This window comes from Eptatretus burgeri, chromosome 10 (genome assembly GCF_056783735.1).
Source record: "Eptatretus burgeri isolate ZD-2024b chromosome 10, Ebu_testis_v1, whole genome shotgun sequence".
NCBI lineage: Eukaryota > Metazoa > Chordata > Myxini > Myxiniformes > Myxinidae > Eptatretus > Eptatretus burgeri.
Window position 1 is genome coordinate 36,250,674 of NC_140970.1, and position 22,567 is coordinate 36,273,240.

Genomic DNA, 22,567 nt, shown 5'->3' on the forward strand with positions numbered 1-22,567 from the left:
GATACGCTCACTGCATGCAGCTGGGCCCCATATCAGCCCGGCGGTCGCGACCACCGTGCGGTGTTTAACAGCCGCTAGAGTTCTACGAGTCGCGCTGCAGCTGTGGAACATCGACTTCGAAGTTACCGATGCTTCAAGCCCTCGATGTTGATTACGAAATGGCAGAAAAGAAGCTTACGAAGACCAAGAAATGGTCTCAGAAGTACAAGACCGAATACAGTCTCCAATACCCGTGTATTCGAAAGTCTGAAAGAGGAATTCATCATGCGTATTGTACAGTATGCAGCGTTGATATTTCAGTTGAGCACGGAGGTCGCGATGATATTCGGAAGCACGTTGGAAGCAAACGGCACACAGACATTGCAAAGGAGAGATCTTCGAGCACGAGTACCGGTACACTTCTGAATTATTTCACCAAACAAGGGACAAGCGAGGAAGAGGATGTTACCCGAGCGGAACTTCTCTTTAGTGGATTTATTGTGGAACATAACTTGCCCATATCAGTCTCAGATCATGCTGGACCTCTATTTCAAAAGATGTTTCCAGATTCAAAAGTTGCTTCAAAGTATGGATGTGCAAGAACAAAAACTTCAGCAATAATTGGTGAGTTGTCAAATGTTACTGCTTCATCTATTGCCGATATTGCTAGACTAGCTCCATTTAGCCTAGCTACAGACGGTAGCAATGACAGTGGTGAGGCCCAGCTATATCCTGTCCTGATTTCGTACTATGACAACAGTGCTGGGATTGTGAAGCAAGGTTTGCTAAGTTTGCCTGCGTGCAAACAAGATTCCACTGGAGAAAACATTTTCAAACTGCTTGATCATGAGTTCAGTGACAGGAAAATTCCGTGGGGAAATTGTGTTTCCTTTTGTGCTGATAATGCCTCTGTCATAGTGGGCAAGCACAAAGGAGTCGCTGCTTATATCCACAAACAAAATCCAGAGTGCTACATCATGGGATGCCATTGCCATATGATGCACAATACGGCCAAGAAGGCGGCTCAGGCCTTACCCATTGAATTAGATGACTTTCTCATCGATATTTACTACTACTTGGACAAAAGTAGTAAACGCGTCAAAGGAGTGAAAGCATTGCAAGAACTCTGTGATGCCCCGACACACAAGATTCTGAAGCATGTCGCAACAAGGTAGCTGTCCCTTGGTCAGTGCCTAGACAGGCTGATTGAACAGTGGGAGCCACTTCGCCTCTTCTTCAAAGAAGAAGTACGAAGAAAAATGCAACCAACTGTAGCCAAGACTCTAACAACGAGCAAGAAGGACGGCACTGTATCTACTGCCAGTACTGGCACTGCAGGATCAAGCACTAGTGGAGCAGCATTCACCACTACCACTGCAGTATCTGCTGCGAAGAAGACAGCAGGGACAGCACCAAAACCAATGCTGAGAGCAGGTAGCATCACCGGCCCTTCATCACGTTCATCTACAAAGCAGATCCCTTCAGAGTCGAGAAAGACTGTGATAGTCCCATCTACAGGCAAAGAAGGACCCAAGTTAAGTTCTGCTTTTGCCAAATCACTTGATAGAAGCTCAGCAAAACCTTCGAATCAGAGGTCTTCTTCCTTGGCTGCACCTACCTCAAGCTCTCTCCTCAAACGTAAAATTGGATCTGGTACTACGAGTCTGACCTCTTGTGCTGGCAGTAAACGCAAGTGTGATCGCCCTGCGGCTAAGTGTACTACGAGTTCTACAACTAAAAGCGCATCTTCCTCAAACACTGTGCAGGAATCTAGAGAAAACGTGTCAACAGGATGTTCTTGTCTCCACAAACAAAACTCTATTGTTTCTTCCTTCGATATGCTAACAAGCTTTTTGAGAAGGGGAATCTTCTGCTCCAAAGAGACGAACCCTGTATTCATCTCCTGCACGGAGAATTGAATGGTCTTCTGAAAGATATCTTCGTACGGTTTTTGAAACCATCGGTGTCATCGGTTGCTCTGGTAAATGTACCCTTCTCTGACAGAAATCATCAGAAGAATGATGAGGACCTCATGATTGGGAACGATGCCAAACTGTATATAAGGGAACAAAGGAGTCTCAAGAAATCCACCTTCACTCTGAGTGAGTCAGACATCCAAGGTTTCTTCAGTGCAGTTCGCTCATATTATGTGAAAGCCTGCAATTACATCTTCAAAACCTGGCCGCTAGATGATGAATTAGCCAAGCATGCTCAGGTGCTGGATGTTAAGCTACACCAAGAAGTGGGGTTTGACTGTGTGGAGTTTTTCATCAAGAAATTCCCCTGTCTGTTCAGTGGCGGTGATAGTGACATAGACAGTCTTGAGAGTGAATTCGCTCACTACCAGGCAGACGCCTCCATAGCTACAATTGCTACTGAGACAGTGAGAGTGGATGAGCAGTGGCATCGGATTTCACAGCTCACAGATCCCTGCACTGGTGCCAAGAAGTATCCTAATTTGAGCAAAGTGATGAAGGGAATCTTGGTCATTCCTCATTCGAACGCATCATGTGAGCGGGCACTCAGTCTTGTACGGAAGAATCATACTGAATTTCGTCCCAATTTGAGTGTCAAAACCCTGGAAGCTCTCTTAATTGAAAAACTAGCTCATAGCACCCCTTGCTACCAGAGAGAATACAGCAAAGACATAATCAGAAGGGCTAAAAGAGCCACACAGCTGTCACTCAGCAAAGCTGCCATGGAAAAAGCAAGCAGCAGTAGTACCAGCCAGTAAGGTAAGAAAAATATTGCTTCTTTTGTGCTTTTTGTTAATCTTTGATTGTCCCCTAACTTACTAATATTAACATACATGTAACATTAAAAAGTGCACAATTTTCCCCTTTTTTTTTGTTCAAAAAGTGGGAATTCTTAACATGTTAAATGCTCCAAAATAGGGCTCAGAGGGCACTAGAGAGCGTCTAGAACCCCAGAGCTTCCAGGGCCCTAAGGCGGGCCCTGGACCCCGCCGCAAGGGTCGAGCGCTCCGCGCTCGAGATGTGCGCTTCGCGCACATTATTTGGTGTCGGTTGCAAATCCTCCCTAATTCTGATTTCCAAAAGTTGGCATCTCTGCTTTGGGTCTGCCAGACCTCTTCCTGTCAGTTTCTTCCAGTTTGCAAGTGCCTTTTGATGGTGTAGGAAACTGTACTCGATGACACCTTGCCTTCTTTGCAACTTCTCCAAAGGAAAGACCCACACTTTAAAAGTTTATAATGGTCTGTCTGTCTTCCTTTGTTAATTGTCTTTTTCTCACCATTATGATAGTAATATACTACTTCCTGCAGTGCAATATCGTCCAAATAATGCTTCAGAGGGTGCAGCAACACAATCTGTTCCAACACTGCTTTTATACGCACAGAGTGTTTGCAACTAATCAACAAAAGTTGGGACACCTGTAGGAATTGCTTGCATCAACGTTCAAGGCTTAATTTACTTCAATTGTTGCAGAACAGCTGCAGTTGCTAACCCATTACTTGTTCCCTGAAAAGGGCACTTTTTTAGCAACTCTGAAATATACATTCTTTTCAGTTTTTGGGAACCTAAACTTTTTTTTTAAACCTCTGGCAGTTTATCGCTGAGCTTTGTACCATTTCCGTTTATTCACTTGATTTGAACTGCTTAAATTTCAGTAAAAACTGCAAAAAATGGGGGTGTTCTAAAACTCTTGACTGGTTGTGTGTGTATGTACAGTGGGGAGAACAAGTAATTGATATACTGCCGATTTTGCAGGTTTTCCCACTTACAAAGCATGGAGAGGTCTGTAATTTTTATCATAGGTACACTTCAACTGTGAAAGATGGAATCTAAAACAAAAATCATGAAAATCACATTGTATGATTTTCAAATTATTAATTTGCATTTTATTGCATGAAATAAGTATTTGATACATCAGAAATTAATATTTGGTACAGAAACCTTTGCAATTTCAGAGAGCAGACGTTTCCTGTAGTTCTTAACCAGGTTTACACAGACTGCAGCAGGGATTTTGGCCCACTCCTCCATACAGATCTTCTCCAGATCCTTCAGGTTTCGGGGCTGTCGCTGGGCAACACAGACTTTCAGCTACCTCCAAAGATTTTCTATTGGGTTCAGGTCTGGAGACTGGCGAGGCTACTCCCGGACCTTCAGATGCTTCTTACGGAGCCACTCCTTAGTTGCCCTGGCTGTGTGTTTCGGGTCATTGTCATGCTGGAAGACCCAGCCACGCCCCATCTTCACTGCTCTTGTCGAGGGAAGGAGGTTGTTGGCCAAGATCTCACGATACATGGCCCATCCATCCTCCCCTCAATACGGTGCAGTCGTCCTGTCCCCTTTGCAGAAAAGCATCCCCAAAGAATGATGTTTCCACCTCCATGCTTCATGGTTGGGATGGTGTTCTTGGGGTTGTACTCATCCTTCTTCCTCCAAACAATGCGAGTGGAGTTTAAACCAAAAAGCTCTATTTTGGTCTCATCAGACCACATGACCTTCTCCCATTCCTCCTCTGGATCATCCAGATGGTCATTGGCAAACTTCAGACGGGCCTGGACATGCGCTGGCTTGAGCAGAGGGACCTTGCGTGTGCTGCAGGATTTTAATCCATGACGGCGTAGTGTGTTACTTATGGTTTTCTTTGATACTGTGGTCCCAGCTCTCTTCAGGTTATTGACCAGGTTCTGCCATGTAGTTCTGTGCTGATCCCTCACCTTTCTCATGAACATTGAGGCTTCATGAGGCGAGATCTTGCATGGAGCCCCAGACCGAGGGAGATTGACTGTTATCTTGAACTTCTTCCATTTTCTAATAATTGCACCAACAGATGTTGCCTTCTCACCAAGCTGCTTGCCTATTGTCCTGTAGCCCATCCCAGCCTTGTGCAAGTCGACAATTTTGTCCCTGATGTCCTAAGACAGCTCTCTGTTCTTGCCCATTGTGGAGAGGTTGGAGTCTGATTGATTGAGTGTGGACAGCTGTCTTTTATGCAGATAACAAGTTCAAACAGGTGCAGTTAATACAGGTAATGAGTGGAGAATGAGAGGGCTTCTTAAAGACAAAACTAACAGGTCTGTGAGAGCCGGAATTCTTACTGGTTGGTAGGTGATCAAATACTAATTTCATGCAATAAAATGCAAATTAATTATTTAAAAATCATACAATGTGATTTTCAGGATTTTTGTTTTAGATTCCGTCTTTCACAGTTGAAGTGTACCTATGATAAAAATTACAGATCTCTACATGCTTTGTAAGTGGGAAAACCTGCAAAATCGGCAGTGTATCAAATACTTGTTCTTCCCACTGTATATTTTTTATATATATATATATATATATATATATATATATATATATATATATATATATATATGTATGTATGTATGTATGTATGTATGTATGTATGTATGTATCTATGTATGTATGTATGTATGTATGTATGTATGTATGTATGTATATATATATATATATATATATATATATATATATATATATATGTATATATGTATGTATGTATGTATATATGTATATATATATATATATATATATGTATATATGTATATATGTATATATATATATATATATATATATGTATATATATGTATATATATATATATATATATATATATATATATACCCGAGTATATATACCCGACCACCAACCCGAGTAATTTACGTGCAGCCTTTGACATACTGTACGTGACGTCATGTGGGTTACGCCCCTTTCAGGAGAATTTTTAGGGGCGTTCCCGAAGATGTTTGTTTTTTTAATTTTACATTTTACAGAATGAGTATTGTGAAAAAACATTGTCAGATTGAAATCACGATGAAAAACTCCTCTCGGACATATAAATGAAATTTACGTACTTTGGCATGTCAGGGGACCTTTAAGGGGGCCCTGCGGTGGCCATATAATTTTCAAGGTAGCCTCAATGTGCCCGCAAGGTGACCGTAGGGGGGCCCTTAGGCGAACGTGCGGCCAGACGGACGGTAACAAATGGGTTAATTTTTTTATTTTTTATTTTTTTTACCAGTTTTTTTTTTTGGCTTGTCGAATTGCTACGGCGAGCATAGAAATGAAAAAAAGTTATAACTCCGCGTTATAATTCCACGGCGACCCCTACGGCCTGTAAAAGATAGCCAAACGTCGTAGGGCCACCCTGAGGCCACCGCAGAAAACTGCGGCTGCCGCACGTTTCTGTCAATTCAGAGGGCGTACGGCCGCCGTATCCTCGCCGTAGAGCAAATGTGACTTAAGCCTAAGCGACGTCATCGTTGTGCGAACATTTTTTTTTTTCCGTATTCGAACATCGTACTTACACAAACCTAGACACCTAGTCTATATGGGATAGCCTATTGCTCCTCAGCTACAAACCTGTACAGCATGTTACTGTCCTGAATACTGCAGGCAATTGTAACACAATGGTAATTATTTGTGTATCTGAACATAGAAAAGGTATAAAAGTTTTTTAAAAAATGGTACACCTGTATAGGGTAGATTATATGTAGATTTTATAAACACTGTACACTTAGGCTACACTAAATTAATGAAAAAAAATTCTTCAATAATATATTAACCTCAGCTGACTAACTTTTTTACTTTGTAAACTTAAATTTTTTTTTTAACTTTTTGATGAATGCTAAGGGGCCATGATGAACAAAACAAAAGGAGATTAAATCAAGCACACGGAAAAAATGATGCAATCAAGAGACGCGGTGAACACGAGATGTACAGTAGAAGAATGCTGCGTGACACGGCATGCTGTTTTACAGCAAACTTTTTTTATAAGTAGAAAGAGTACACTCTAAAATACCGATAAAAAGTACAGTATAGTAAATACATGAACAAGTCACATCGTTGTTTATTATCATTATCAAGTATTATGTACTGTACATAATTGTATGTGCTATTTTTTATACGACTGGCAGCGCTACATCGGCTACATCACTCGGCGATAGGAATTTTTCAGCTCCATTATAATGGAGCTGGCAGATCCGTCGTATATGTGATCACCGTCGTATATGCGATTGGTCGTTGCCCGAAACGTCGTTATGCGGCGCATGACTATATATCTTCTTCTTCTTCTTTCGCTGCTCCCGTGAGGGGTCGCCACAGCGGATCATCCATATGATCCGCATAATGATTTGGCACATGTTTTACACCGGATGCCCTTCCTGACGCAACCCTGGTCGCCTCTTACTACACAGGGATCTGGTACACCTATTTTAACCGGGGTATACACCGGCCCAGTACACTGGTACTCATTTCGCCGACCTCGGAAGGATGACAAGCTGAGTCAACCCCCTGGTGTTATACGACGGGGCTTGAACTCAGGACTTTTTGGGTCCCAAGCTGCTGCCCTAACCACTGCGCCAACACCAGGCTTTTCATGACTATTTATATATATATATATATATATATATATATATATATATATATATATATATATATATGTATGTATATATATATATATATGTATGTATATATGTATGTATATATTGTTGCGGGCCGGAGGTCCGTTGGCGAGAACGACCACGAGGAGGGGGAGGATACATCGTCTCCTACCAGACTCCCTGGAATTGTAGGCCGTCGCTCCGGATAACTCCGTGAGGCGGCGGGTCGCTTAACCGACCGTGGACGCCAATACCTCCACCGCGTAGCGTAGGGTCTTTTTGTCTTGAACAAATTTACCTAATTAACCATGCGGTGTCGTCTAACGGAGAACCATGCCCTCGGCACGTCTTGCTCGAACCGGGTCACTCTACCGACTGCAGTAGAGTTCCGACTTCCGACTATCAACTCGGGTGCAGTCGAGCGGAACTGCGAAAGCCATGCCGGTTCGAATGAGCAGATTAACGGGAACAAAGACCCGGATAAAACTCAGATCCGAACCATGCTGGACCAATGAAAGAAAGGACGGAAACGAACCTGGAACATTTCTACAATAATTTATTTATAATAAACGAGGAAATTTATGTGGCACAGAAATAGGTTTATTGGAGTGTTAAGCAAGGGAACGAAAGAAGATGTAGTGCGACAATTTACAACAACTTATAAAGCAGACACAGAGCAGACTTGTCGCGAGAATAATGCAGGCAAGATTTACAAGGTTCGAATAACTTGTACAGTTCTACTTAATGGATGGCGCCACACACTCTGACACACACTCGGACAAAATAAACGCAGTTGAAGGCAAAGGACTTTTGTAGCCAGGGAGGGAGGTGAGCTGAGGTCTCAGTTCTTTCGAGTACCTGAGTCTCGGGGAAAGGAATGCTCCGTGGTGCGGCACTTGCCAACAGTCGTGCAGTCAGGTCCACAGCCACCCGTGCGGAGTTCGGGTCCATGGAGGAGCTCGAGTGGGGCCGGGACCAATAGTCGGGGCAAGACGTGAGCAGAGCCAAGCAGCGGGAACCCCTTCGTTTCCAACGAGCTCCGACCTCCAAGCACTCACGAACGATTTCTCCAACCTCCAAGCACTCAATTACGATTTCTCCAACCTCCAAGCACTCACTAACAAATTCTCCGACCTCAAAGCGCAGAACAAGCGACCCCCCCCAAAAGAACTCAAGACTGAGGATGGTGTCGTGGTTTATAGACCTCCCTCAGTGGGGAGGGGCCTTGGTGAAGCTGACGTCACTGTCTGCCCTGATTGGACGGGGATCCCATGGGTCCGCCCTTTCTGGGCGGAGCCTGGGCCAGGCACCGACGAGGCCCTCCCACTCCACGAGTGTGGACTCGTCAAGAAGGAGTTGGAGCGTTTGGAGAAGCCGAATAGGAACTTCGACAGCGAAGATTCTGTCTCGGAAAAACGAGCCTCCAGAGACAACAGGTGGACCATGGTACGTTGTTGCCAGCGAACCGAAGGCTGCAAGCACTCAGGTACCATGGATCGCAATGGAGGATGGGATATGAAGATTTATTACCCTAACTAAAAAAACATCGTAACGCACCCTTTGATTTCCCGCTCCACACAAGGAGGGGTTCTATCTACACATATACTTAACGGCATAACTGACTTGGGACACCTTTATGTTGTATGCGTACGGTTCCTAGAACCGTCACATTATATATTTATTATTGACACCAAAATCCTGTAACTGTTGCATGCTTTCATTGCCTTTTTATGCCAATGCATCACAGAACCTACAGTTTCCTTTGGGTAAAGTAGGGCATTAGGTCTTGATACCCTTCACAAATTCTCTGCCTGGGCCCAGTCATATAATTAACGTGACCTGTATGTTTTCCAATTTGCTTGTCATGGGAATCTGTTAATCAACGTGTTTATGTTTTTGGGGTGTTGAAAAGTTATCGTTTGATGTTACCTTTGGGGAGGGGTAGGAATTATTGTGAGGTTGATGATGGCTTTGTGCAATATTTCGCGCGCGTGTGTGTGTGTGCGTGTGCGTGCGCGCGTGTGTGTGCACCCCTCATGCCAGCTTTGAGGAAGCTGTCACTCTGCTTGTAAATGCAGACAGGCACTGTAGGTACATTGAGGCCTATGTGACGCATCTGCGTAAAAAGCTGGAACAGGAATCCCTTCACCCAAGCAAGGTATGAAGTATGATCATCATTATTGCTTCATGAAAAAATATTTTCACGAAAAAAAGAAGTGACCACTATATTCGTTATTGTTGTGTGTCTGTCTGTCTGTCTGTCCCGAGCATAGCTCCGTGGGTTTTGATCCGATCCTGACAAAATTTTGGTGGGAGGTTTATATCATGATGTCGTTGTGTTTTCCTGAGAATGGGCGTGGTGCGCCCATTATGGGCGGAGCCACGCCCACAAAACGTGTTTTTAGGGGGTACCCAATTTCAATTTGCATCTTCTCCTAGGGGGTTTGTCGAATCTGACAGGGGTTTCAGTATTTGGTTAGCCCAATGGCACCTGCATAGCCCCACGGAGCTCGATTTTTCATTTTCCTCCCAAGGTCAAGGTCACAAACTTTGAAAATTGCGAATTTTGACGTAAAAAATGTTCTTCTCCGAGGGGTTTGTCGAATCTGGCAGGGGTTTTGGGATTTGGTTAGCCCAATGGCACCTGCATAGATAGCCCCACAGAGCTCGATTTTTCATTTTCGTCCCAAGGTCAAGGCCGCAAGGTCACGAACTTAGAAAATTGCGAATTGTGTTTTTAGGGGGTAGCCGATTTCAATTTGCATCTTCTCCTCGGGGGTTTGTCGATTCTGGCAGGGGTTTCGGTGTTTGGTTAGCCCAATGGCACCTGCATTGCCCCACGGAGCTCTATTTTTCATTTTCGTCACAAGGTCACAAACTTAGTAAATTGCGATTTTGACATAAAAATCCATCTTCTCCACGGGGTTTGTCGAATCTGGCAGTGGTTTCGGTATTTGGTTAGCCCAATGGCACCTGCATAGCCCCACGCAGCTAGATTTTTCATTTTCGTCCTAAGGTCAAGGTCACAAGGTCAAGGTCACGAACTTAGAAAATTTCAAATTTTGACATAAAAATCATATGACCGCCCAAGCTTTGCGAGGTAGGATGACAATATTTTTTTATGCATAATCTTGAGGTCATTCCCCACCTAAAGTCTTCAAACCATTTTGCTCTATCTCGAACACCTTGCCCGTGGCGCCCCCTTCAAGTTTGTTTTTACGCTGATTTCATCAAAGTATGGATAATCCGAGGAGTGTGAAATGCCATATAGCCGAAATGATGTTATATTGTTCCTGGAATGTTCCAGAGGAAGTTTTGCACCAAAGGTAATAATCCTTGACCTTTGACCTTTAAAGTTCACAAAGGTCAAATTTTCAAAGTTGTGGGAATCGAACCGGGTTTTCGACCTTCTTCGATGAACTAACTCCAATAAGCTATAGCACGTATCCTGCTTCCTTATTTTAATGTCTACAACATTGTTTTGTGACCTTTAAAGGTTATGCAAAGGTCAAATTTTTTAAGTTGTTGAACGAAACCAGGTTTTCGACATTTTTCAGCTAATAACCTGTCACTCGTTCCACATCATGTTGATCATTTTTATAACTTGGTCAAACATTATCACATTGTCTCATCCTTGACTTCTGAAACAATCTGCATCGTCAAATACTGCTCCTGAACCATCGTCGTCTTCAGACTTGTCAATGTCTTAATTGTTTTCATCACAATTGCTATTTTTATTGCTGTTGACACCACTGATTCTGGTGATGTTGCTGTTGGCATCAGCTGTGAATTAAAAAAAAAAAAGAACAATTGGCAAAATTTTCAGGGTGTTTTTTTCAATGTCAATCTTGTTTATCAGCCATTATGGAAGCTGTAACCAACAACTCGCTTATTGGTCACAGCTATTTGGAGCTGGGAATAAAATTTGTGGGATATTCAAATGTGTTTAACATATTGAATGCTCATCTATCATCCAAGAAAACATTTGCATTTTATATTTTTCAACATACAAGTACAGTGTATATTGACTACAGTGTATATTACAAGAAAAATATTTGACTGATAGAAATTTTTTTGTGTGCATGCATGCGTCTTTAGTTGGGTTTCAGAAGGTGGAACGAAATCCTCCCAAAACCTGATGTATCCACCTTTGTTTTGGGAAGGGATCACGATTAATGGACCAAACTGCAGTTTGTTTGTAGTAATGTTCCCAGAGATTGTTTTTTAGATCGATGGTGTTTTTTTCTGTCATTCCCATTGCTACAATTATCATTGGTACAATTTCGGTGTTCATCGGCTTCCAGGATATTTTTACTTTAGTTTTGTGATCCTGGTATTTGATTTCTGCATTTTGGCCAAAATTGCTTGTGTGTGTGTGTGTGTGTGTGTGTGTGTGTGTGTGTGTGTGTGTGTGTGTGTGTGTGTGTGTGTGTGTGTGTACAGTATGTACAGTTAAGCCCAAAATTATTCATACCCTTACCAAATTTGGGGTATTTTGAATCATGTTATTTGAGGAATGAGTTTCTTCTGGCTTAAATTACATAAGAATGTGACAAACAGCTGAAAGAATCACTGCAAGAGACATTTCAAGAAATACATTGTTTCGGGGGTATTTTATTGATGGATTTACAAAAAAAACGTCATCTCCAGAATTATTCATACCCTTGCTTAGATCAGTTCAAAGTCACATTCAGTAATCAATGGAAAAGCCTCTGTTTGTGATTACAGCCTCCAAACGGTTTTTATACTTGCTCACAAGGTTTTTGCATGTCTCTACAGGGATTTTGGCCCACTCCTCCTTCGTGAAGGTCTCCAGGTCTTTGAGGTTGGAATGCTTCCTTGCCATCACTCTGGTCTTGAGCTCCCTCCACAGATTCTCGATTGGGTTGAGGTCCGGACTTTGGCTTGGCCACTCCAGAACGGCTACATCATTATCCCGGAACCATTTGTTGACTGACTTGGCGGTGTGTTTTGGATCGTTGTCCTGCTGATTCGTCCAATGCTCCCCGAGGTGAAGTTTCTCTGCAGACTGTTTGATGTTTTCCTCAAGGATCTTGATGTACTGCTCCTTTTTTCATGATGCCATCCACTTTGATGAGATTTCCGGGCCCACTGGCTGAGAAACATCCCCAAAGCATTATGCTCCCGCCTCCATGCTTGACAGTCAGGATTGTGTTCTTAGGGTTGCATGCTTCACCTTTCTTTCGCCAAACGAAAGCAACATCTCTGTGCCCGAAAAGCTCCATTTTCGTTTCGTCCGACCACAGAACTGAGGACCAAAAGCTTGGATCTTTGTCCTGGTGAGCTTTTGCAAAGGCTAGACGAGCCTTTCTGTGCCTGGGATGTAGGGGTGGAGTCTTTCTTGGTCGGCGTTCATAGAGAGCCCCCTTGTGCAACGCCCGCTGGAGTGTCTGCCTTGATATCTTGGTCCCAGACTCGCCAAGGTTGATCAGGAAAGCCTTAATAGTGATCCGTGGATTGTTGTTGGCCTCTCGCCATACTTTTCTTGCCAGACGAGCGACACCTTTGGTTTCCGATCACGTCCTTCAATGTTTTTTTTACAGTGTGGAACTCCTTGTACTTCCTAATTATGCTTTGTGTGGTGGCAACTGGCACTCGGAACTGCTTCGAAATAGCTTTGTAGCCTTTCCCCTCCTTGTGAGCATTCACAATGCACAACCGAAGGTCCTCACTGACTTCTTTCTTCTTCGCCATGCTGACAATGACCTAAGAATGATTGCATCAGCTCCCCTTAATTTATAGTCTAAAAGCAGTGTTGTTCTATAACATTCCTCACTGCACATTAAATAGACCACGTTTGTAATGCATTCAGATTGTATGCACACATCTTGGAATAATTGCATAACATTATCAAGAATCTTAGGAATATCAAAAGCATGTGCATTATCACAAACATTGGTCTCAATTCTAAGACTTGGTATGGGGTATGAATAATTTTGGACAGGCATGAAAACAGAAATCTTAACATTTTTATTGTTTTGCTAATAATGTTGAGCCAAAATATGTGTCGATTTGTACATGCCAACTAAATGTCCTTGGGTGAAGTGAAAGTTCCACTACTCCAGCTTGTAGTTATGAGATAAATACAAAACTCAGATTTTTCATCGGGTATGAATAATTTTGGGCTTAACTGTATGTGTATATGTATGTGTATATGTATGTATATATGTATATACACTGAACAAAAATATAAACGCACCAAGCGCAAAAATATAAACGCACCAAGCGATTGTTACTATTTTACCTCGAACTCATTAATACTAAATCTTCACAACAATTTGGTTATAGAATGCATGACAATTGAGCATTAAATTTCAAAGAGTTCCTTGAGAATTCTGGTGACAGTCTTTGCGCTACAACAGCCGACACAACCGAGGTGTCACTGTCAGAGTTCACACAGTCAGTAGCGGGTGTGTCCACCGTTGGCGTCGCGCAGAGCGGTGCATCTCCGGCGCATGGACATCACCAGATTATCGATGGTGGCCTGAGGGATGTTTTCCCATTCCTCCTGGAGAGCCACACGGAACCGGCGGACGTTCTCTGGGACTGCGTAACGTTGTCGTACGCGTCGAACAAGAGCGTCCCAAAGGTGCTCGATGGGCGACATGTCGGGAGAATATGGAGGCCAGTCGAGGACATCAATGTCCTCCTCACCGAGGAAGTCCATGCAGATCCTGGCAACATGGGGGCGAGCATTGTCGTGCTGAAACGTCACATGGTGAAGGCGCACAAACGTCACGACGATGGGTCTGAGTATCTCGTCCCTGTACCGCTACCCGTTCAAGTTGCCTTCAATGAAATGAAGCCAAGTGCGCTCTCCATGGCATATGCCTGCCCACACCATAACACTGGCACCACCGTGTGACACCCGACAAAGGACATTGGCGTCAGTGTAGCGCTCCCCAGCCCGACGCCAGACGCGGAGTCTGCCATCAGCCCGATACAGCTGGAACCGCGACTCATCGGTGAACAGCACTCTCCTCCATCGTGCAAGGGTCCAGCGCAAGTGAACATTGGCCCAGTTCAGTCGGGTCTGATGCCGGACTGCAGTGAGGTCGAGTCCCCGGTGTGGTGGGCGGGCTCGGAGGTTGGCCTCCCTCAAGCGGTTACGCACCGTCTGGGCTGAAATGCGCCTTGTATGCAGCCCGATAGTCTCATCGGCAGTCCTCATGGCCGGTCGGAGTCGATCCCGGAGATGTTGCAGCCTCATGTGACGATCCTGACCGGCGGTGGTCACACGTGGTCGCCGGGCATGTGGGCCGTTCACGGTGCTTCCAGTCTCTCTGAGGCGCGTTCTCAGGCGGCTAATGGTGGAGTGGTGGACATTGAAGTGTGCTGCAACGGCCCGTACTGACGTCCCAGCATTCAGCATGCCAATGGCGCGCTCCCTCAAGATTTGTGACATCTGTGGCATGTTGACATTTGGCACCAGTCCACATTTTGGGGAGGCCTTTTATAGGGCAAGCTATAGGGAGTGTTTGTATCCTGGTCACGCTCACTGACCATCACTCTGTCAAGCCCCATGGTGCTCATGGGAAGGATTACTCAACGTGTGAGTCCACACACTCAGAGTGGTCAATTTCAATGGGAACATCTGTCTTGAGCAAAACAAAGGAACCATTGCTCAAACATATCATCGGTTTGACCATTTTCCCATAATGGCAATCTTGACTTAGATATTTCGGTTGGTGCGTTTATATTTTTGTTCAATATATATATATATATATATATATATATATATATATATATATATATATATATATATATATATATATATATATATATATATTTATATTTATATATATATATATTTATATTTATATATATATATATATATTTATATTTATATATATATATATATATATATATATATATATTTATATATATATATATATATATATATATATATATATATATATACATATATATATATATATATATATATATATATATATATTTATTTATATATATATATATATACATACATACATATATTGTTGCGGTTTTGGAAACCGCATCCCTCCAACACACAGTGGTCCCCAATCAGTTATTTCATTAATGTACGTTCATATATTCCATTCCTTCTTGTCTAGTGGGTCGAACAGGACAGTGCGTTGTGTAAACTTCATAGCTCGGTCTGATTAAATCTCTGCACTCATTCCTATTATTTTCCTTCCTCTTCTACTCTTATTCCTGAGGTAAATCCCAGCCACGTGCACCCTTCGCTGTGAGATGGATCCTCAGCGAAAGCCAAGCAGGCATTTTGCCGTATACCCCTCTGCAGAAATCACAGCCTGTCAAACGCACATGCTGCGAAAATTTCCAAACACGTACTGAGGAGGTTGAAGAAACGGCACCCTAAATGCTGGCAACTTGCAAAGTGCACGCGGCCGTGCACTTTCCAACCCATTTCAAAACTCTCCATTAATAATAATTATATCCAATCCTTTCCCTCAATTCCCTGACACAGATCAGGGCTGGCACTGTGTATCCCACCACCTCTGATAACCGCGAACACGATGCTCGATGGCAGGCGGACCCGCGCGTTGACCACGTGCTTAATTGCGGACCTGCGCGTACTGTACGGGACATGTTCGATGGCGGGCGGACCCGTGTGCTGACCAGGTGCTTGATGACGGACCCGCGTGTTGACCACGTGTACCATGGCAGACCTGAGCGCACTGTACGGGACATGCTTTATGGCGGGCGGACCCGGTCGCTGACCACGTGTACAATGGCAGACTCGCACCCAGCCCGTGAAACTTTATCATCGTACAGAACGGAACACGAATGAGATACATCTTTGGTCGGGTCTGCGCATGGAATGGGGTCGGGTCTGCACACACCGTCAGTCTTCGTTCGCCACGACGGCCACAAATGTCTCCCGCGGATGCCAGACATCCTCCCGCACCTCCATCTCAATGCAGCTGCTACCAGGCAGAGGCATGCTGTGCAGCCGGATTGCTCGGGCTGCGTGGCGCACCACGGAGCAGGCACATTCACCAGAGCCAACCGCGGGTCACCGGGGCACGGCATGGGGTTCGGTGCAAGGCGATTCATATCACGGGGTTTGGTGCAGGGCGATTCGTGTCATGGGGTTCGGAGCAAGACGATTCCGCAGCTTGGAACCATCTTGCTGGAAGTGGAGTGGAGTCGCTTCCGGTCATGTCAGCCGGCCCGTGTGCTGGCCTGGGCCCAAACAGAGCGCCCAATTCGAATGACGACACATCGCTTTGGGTCGTCACCCCCGACCGCACTACGGGATCTATAAAAGGACGGGGCATGGAGCCGCTAGTTGTCATCGTTCCTGGTGTGTCGTTCCTGCTCATGATTCTTGCCCATCGTTCCTTTCTTCATTCCTGTCGGCTCGTTCTGTCTGGCTTGGGATCGACAACCTACTAATTCGCCTGCTGACTCCACCTTCTTCACCACTTTGCCGCCCTTCCCGCCCCATTGTTTTGGACTCCGCCTCTCTCCACCCATTGGCTTCTGACTCTACCCAAGTCCCTCCCTTCATGCCCTGTCAAGGGGTGGGATATATTTGGCAGAAAGTGAATAGTCAGTTCTTGAAATTAATGTGTTGGATGCAGGAGAAATGGGCAGAAGTAAAGATCTGAGTGACTTTGACAAGGGCAAAATTGTTATGGCCAGAACACTGGGTCAGAGCATCTCTCAAACAGCAAGGCTGGTTGGGTGCTCCGGGTCAGCAATGGTGGGTACCTACTGACAGTGGGCCGAGCAGGGACAAACCACAAACCGGCGTCAGGGTGTTGGGCACCCAATGCTCATCGATGCGCGAGGGAAACGAAGGCTATCCCGTCTGGTCCGAACCGACAGAAGGTCTACTATGGCACAAGTCACAAAAATTTTAATGCTGCTCGCGGGAGGAATATGTCACAATCCACAGTGCATCGCACGCTGCTGCGTATGTGGCTGCTTTGCCACAGACCAATCAGAGTTCCCATGATGACCCCTGTCCACCGTCGAAAGCGTCTACAATGGGCACGTGAGCGTCGGAACTGGAACTTGGAGCAGTGGAAGAAGGTCGCATGGTCCGATGAGTCCAGTTTTCTTTTAGATAGCCGTGTACGTGTGCGCCGTATACCTGGTGAAGTGATGGCACCAAGATGCACTGTGGGAAGACGACAAGCCGGTGGAGCGAGTGTGATGCTCTGGGCAATGTTCTGCTGGGAAACCCTGGGTCCGGCCATTCATGTGGATGTCAGTTTGACACGTGTCACCTACCTAAACATTGTTGCAGACCAGGTACACCCCTTCATGGCAATTGTATTCCCTGATGGCAGTGGCCTCTTTCAGCAGGACAATGCGCCCTGCCACACTGCACACATTCTTTGGGAATGGTTTGAGGAACATGATGAAGTGTTCAGGGTGTTGCCCTCGCTTCCAAATTCTCCAGATCTCAATCGGATTGAGCATCTGTGGGATGTGCTGTACCGACAAGTCCGATCCACGGTGGCTCCACCTCGCAACTTACAGGACTTGAAAGACCTGCTGCTAATGTTTTGGTGCCAGATACCACAGGACACCTTCAGGGGTTTTGTGGAGTCCATGCCTCGGCGGGTCGGTGCTGTTTTGGCGGCACCCGGAGGACCAACAGCATTTTAGGCAGGTGGTCATAATGTTTTGGCTCATCAGTGTGTGTATATATTTATGTATGTATACATATATTGTTCGAATCCCGCTCCTGTCAGCAGGGGTTCTGGGATTTGTATCCCACTACCTACATTTGTGGAAGCCGGGCAGTTAACACCAACCAACCTCCCGGGACGGTCAAGCGGTCCTTATTCCAAAGAGGCGGACACGCTCATTGACATGGATTTTAGTGCATGCTCAAAGGGTATGGTTGATGGCAACTCCGCTGTATGGGGGAAGACAACAGAGCCCAATGAGGGCAGTTGTGGACGGAGAAAGGAGTACTCGGAATGGAACGAATGGAGAATTATGGAGGATGGACTGCATGAGGGGGTTTGATCCACGGACCCCACTATAAACACATGAAATGCAGTTTTTTTTTTTTAAGGGAATACATTTAATGAATCAAATACTTATAAGGACAATAATAAAGATGAAATGAAACAAATAAAATGTATAACTTCTTTGATCGAGACCTTGCGCACACAGACAAAGGGTGGAAAATTAAACTAAAAAACCCCTTTTAAAATAAACTGGTACTCAGCCTGGCCAAGGGCCAGGGATTTCCATATCCCTTGTCGATCTCTTAATGGGGACCTTCGTCCAGCACGTGTGCTTGCAAGCAAAATGGCGAGCCCGGGTGGAAGGCGCCTCCACCATCCACGTGCACATGCAGGCAGAATGGCGCTTCACTTGTAGCAGCTTTCCCCACACTACACGCGCAAATCTGGCCGGCACCTCCTTGATCGGCTTTGCTCAATCTGCTCTGCTCGATCACTTCAGACGTGCAATCTGCCCTGCTCGATCTGCTGTCTCCGAAGCCCCCTCGTGAAGCATATTGCACCTTTCATCACCCTCTCAGTCCTCCGCCCCGGGGCATGTCCTCGCCTCCAAACCCGGGAAGACGGGGCTTCTCCTTCTTTCAGCCTGGCTTGGAATATAAAAACATAGGGAAACTCACAGAGGGTACAGGGGAACTTATTTTTTTACTCCCTAAGCTAATTAACACTGCACCACCCCTCGTGTGGTGACACGTAAAACTTAAGCTGACAGATTCCCTGACTTATTTACATTGAGGTGCTTCAACCTGTCCACGGACCATGCTACACTATACAATCCTATCTGTACTATTAAATCAGTTCAACTACCGCCATAATCATAACGCAGCCCCCTCCCCATAACCGTTTCTCCTGCAAGGTTCAATGCAGGCATTACCATTCCGGCCTTACCATTTACCGACTCACACCTAATTAGCTTCTGAAATAAATTAAAAGGGGCTGTGGGAAGCGAACCGTAGCTAACTTATCTAATCCCCTTAACGTTTCTACACCCTGTGGTGTCCGGTGCGCAGTGAGGCACGTAGAGTCGTGAAGGTTGCCGTTACTCTGTTTATTGCGTATCCGGATGTGCACCACTGTAGACTACCCCACGCCTCTAGCGGCGCGAACACCTATATGCCTTGCGGACACGTGACTACCAAAACCATTCCTCCACGCCCCTACAACACTCCCCGCATTGTGCCTTGCCCACCTATGCCAATACACCACATTCCTCCCTCCTTAAAACATGATTAGAAAATGACAATCATAATGCTAAGCATAATAGGCAAAACATACTGCAGCACAAAAGAAAATGGGCTTCATCTGCACAACCTGTCGCAATAATGCCGTTGATATTATCTGGCCCACAATTCAGCCCTCTACCCCCATCACAACATATATCGTGTTGGCGCGAGCGAGTTGAAACCCAGATGCAGTGGACAGGTGCTCGAGTACTGAGTTGCACGACGAACCCAATGATGTTTGCAGACCACACTAACCATGGCCGTTTTAAAGATATAAAGAAGCAAGTCAGGGAGCACAGTATCACTATGCAGCAGAAGCGCCCCCAGGTGGCCCATGCTCACACGCCATCCGGCGAGGTCGCGGTGACACACCGAGACGAACCTCCCGCGCCCCCTGGCCAACAAGCTTTGTTTGTCAAAGCTTGCCAAGCTTGCCCGTCGTCCCACGGACAGAAACAGGTAAACACGCTGAGTCTGCCAGACATGAGGGCACCGCCGCTGGTGCGGAGCAGCGGGTGGGGCGGCCTTGGGAAGATAACGGCCCGGCCCCCACGCGAGAGTAATGGGAGGGTTGACGCTGAACAGTGAACCGCCCCCCCCCCCCCCCATCGACTCGAACCAGGCAATCAGTCGGCTCTATTACCAGCATGTCATAAAGTAGCAAGAACATCGTCTGCGCAGATGCAAACTTCCCTTCACGTACAGCGCGTTCCCCCAGTATAATTCCCACACATGAGATGGCAGCGAACCGCGGACTGTCCTCGAAGCCAGAGATCAGAAAGACCTCTTTATTCGCAACGATCGTCCGCAAGTTCTTCACATCATATTGATCATGTTGGTCATCATATTGATCATATTGATCATATTGGTCATCATATTGATCGATCTTAACCAAACACATTATGCTCACACGCGGGCTGTCGGCATTTGCTTTAACAACGCCAAACTGAATCACTCGTGCTGCGAGAATCAAATACACAACAATTAGCAATTTATGAACCACATTGCTCGTACGCCTCTTGGTTGCTACGACGTTGAGGCGACTTGCTTGCCGGTCTCCATCTGAACGTCGCAGAGGCCACCGCCGATGTTCGCGTTCCGCGAACTTCTTGAATGCGACCGGCTCGCTCCAATCCCCTGTTGAAATCGCCGGAAACCCATGTTGCATCGTCGCGGCTCCTGCCGCTGTAACCTTGCCTTCGGGTCTCGAGGGAGGCCCGGGCCCAAACGGAGGTACGTGCCCCGAAGGAGGCACAGGTGCACCTGTAGGTACGAACTCCGGAACAGGAACCTCCTCCTCCTCCCGCCGAAACTAATCGGCCCGGCACGGGACGCCCAAGGCCACTGGCTGGCGCCATCCAGTCTAGCCTGAGGCTAGCCAGCCAGTCCCGGCTCAAAAGGGCGGGCCCCTCCCCTCGTACCACAAACAATGCGAGTAGGGTGCTTTGACCTTGGTAGACCACCAAGACGTCTGTCACAGCAAGTGGTGCAATCGCTTCGCCAGTGTACGTGTACAGCAAAAAGGTCGTCTTGATCAGGTGAATACCGCGGAGGTCACGAGCCGTCCGTTCGCCCATGACCGACACTGCGGCCCCGGTATCAACTTGAAACACGATCGGTGCCCCATTCACCTCGACCTCCACTGTCATTGGTCTTGTCACCTCCGGACCAATTGAAAACAGGCTCAACATTGGTTGCATTTCCTGCTCCGGGCCGCCGGGATCGCTATGCCCAGGCTGCAGGCCGCTCTCCAGGTCGCTGGGGTCGTCCCGCACCTCGCTATCCAAGACCTTAACGGCGGCCCCCGCCATTCGACACACACGCTTCAGATGTCCCACCTTGTGAAAATGCAAACACACGGTGTTCTTATACGGGCACACCCGCCGCAGATGCTGTCCTCCACATCCCCAGCACCCCTGTGTGTTCACCTCGCCGCCCGCGCGGTCGCGCTGCGGCGTGCGGCCACGGCCCGCACCGAAAGGCGTGCACGTGGCCTGGGGCACCTGGGTCATCGCGTGGACCCCGGGGTCACCTGACATGCCCCAGCTGGAATCACCCGTCACGTCCTGGCCGGCGATGGCGCGGACATCTGTGAGTGTCTGCTCGACAGCTGAAGCAGTCTCGACCGCCGAGTGGAATGTAACGTCGACACCTCGCATTCGCAGAATCGCCGACACCATCTTCGCATCTTGCAGCCCAGAAATAAAGCAATCTCTGAGTCGAGCTGGATGCTCCTCTGCCGTGAACTTGCAGGCCACGGCCGAATGCTTCACCCGCGCCCCGAAATCTGCTACGCGCTCTTCCGCACCCTTCGCGAGGTGATCGAACTGGTATCGAGCCAGCTGCACTGACTTCACCGGCGCCATGTGGGCTTTCATCTTCCCCACCACGTCCTGAAACGACAGCCCGTCATCACTGGGCTTGTTTGGCGCCACTAAATCACTCAGCAGTCGATAATGCTCCACCGACAGCGAGGCGAGCATGATCGACTTCTGTTTGCTCTCGTCGACCACATCATTCGCGTGGAAATAGCACCCCAATTGTTCCGAAAACATTTCGACGTCGTCTCCGACGAAAACGGGCACTCGTCCGTGCGCCGTACCCCGACCTTCCACCATCCTCGAGCCGTCCTGCCGTTCACTCGACGCGAATTCGCAGGTGACGGCGAGATGTCTGGCTGCAGGACTCGACCCGCACCAAAGACTGTGCGTGCGGCCGCGGGCGCGCGAAACTCGCGATGCGCTTCCCTGGGATTCTCGCGAGGTGATCGCACTCGAACCGCGCTAGCTGCGCTGATTTTCCCGGCGCTCCGTGCGCCCGACAATCCAATTGCTACGGCCAAAGACTCCAAGTCAATACCGAGGAAAACCAGGCACTCTGCACACGTCGATCCGAATCAGACTCGTCGCCAATGTGGTGTCCTGTGCGCAGTGAGGCACGTAGAGTTGTGAGGGTTGCCGTAACTCTGTTTATTGCGTATGCGGATGTG

At 46.7% G+C, this 22,567-nt stretch overlaps 1 protein-coding gene across 2 annotated transcripts in view; it reads left to right on the plus strand.

Moving 5' to 3' along the window:
- The window catches only part of ASZ1 (ankyrin repeat, SAM and basic leucine zipper domain containing 1), a 192,412-nt gene that overhangs the window by 162,908 nt on the left and 6,937 nt on the right, over nucleotides 1-22,567 (plus strand). For both annotated transcript variants that reach the window (XM_085897857.1, XM_085897858.1), the window contains one exon: nucleotides 9,384-9,498. In XM_085897857.1, the coding sequence (XP_085753983.1) occupies nucleotides 9,384-9,498 (115 nt within the window). The remainder of the gene's footprint in view (nucleotides 1-9,383; nucleotides 9,499-22,567) is intronic.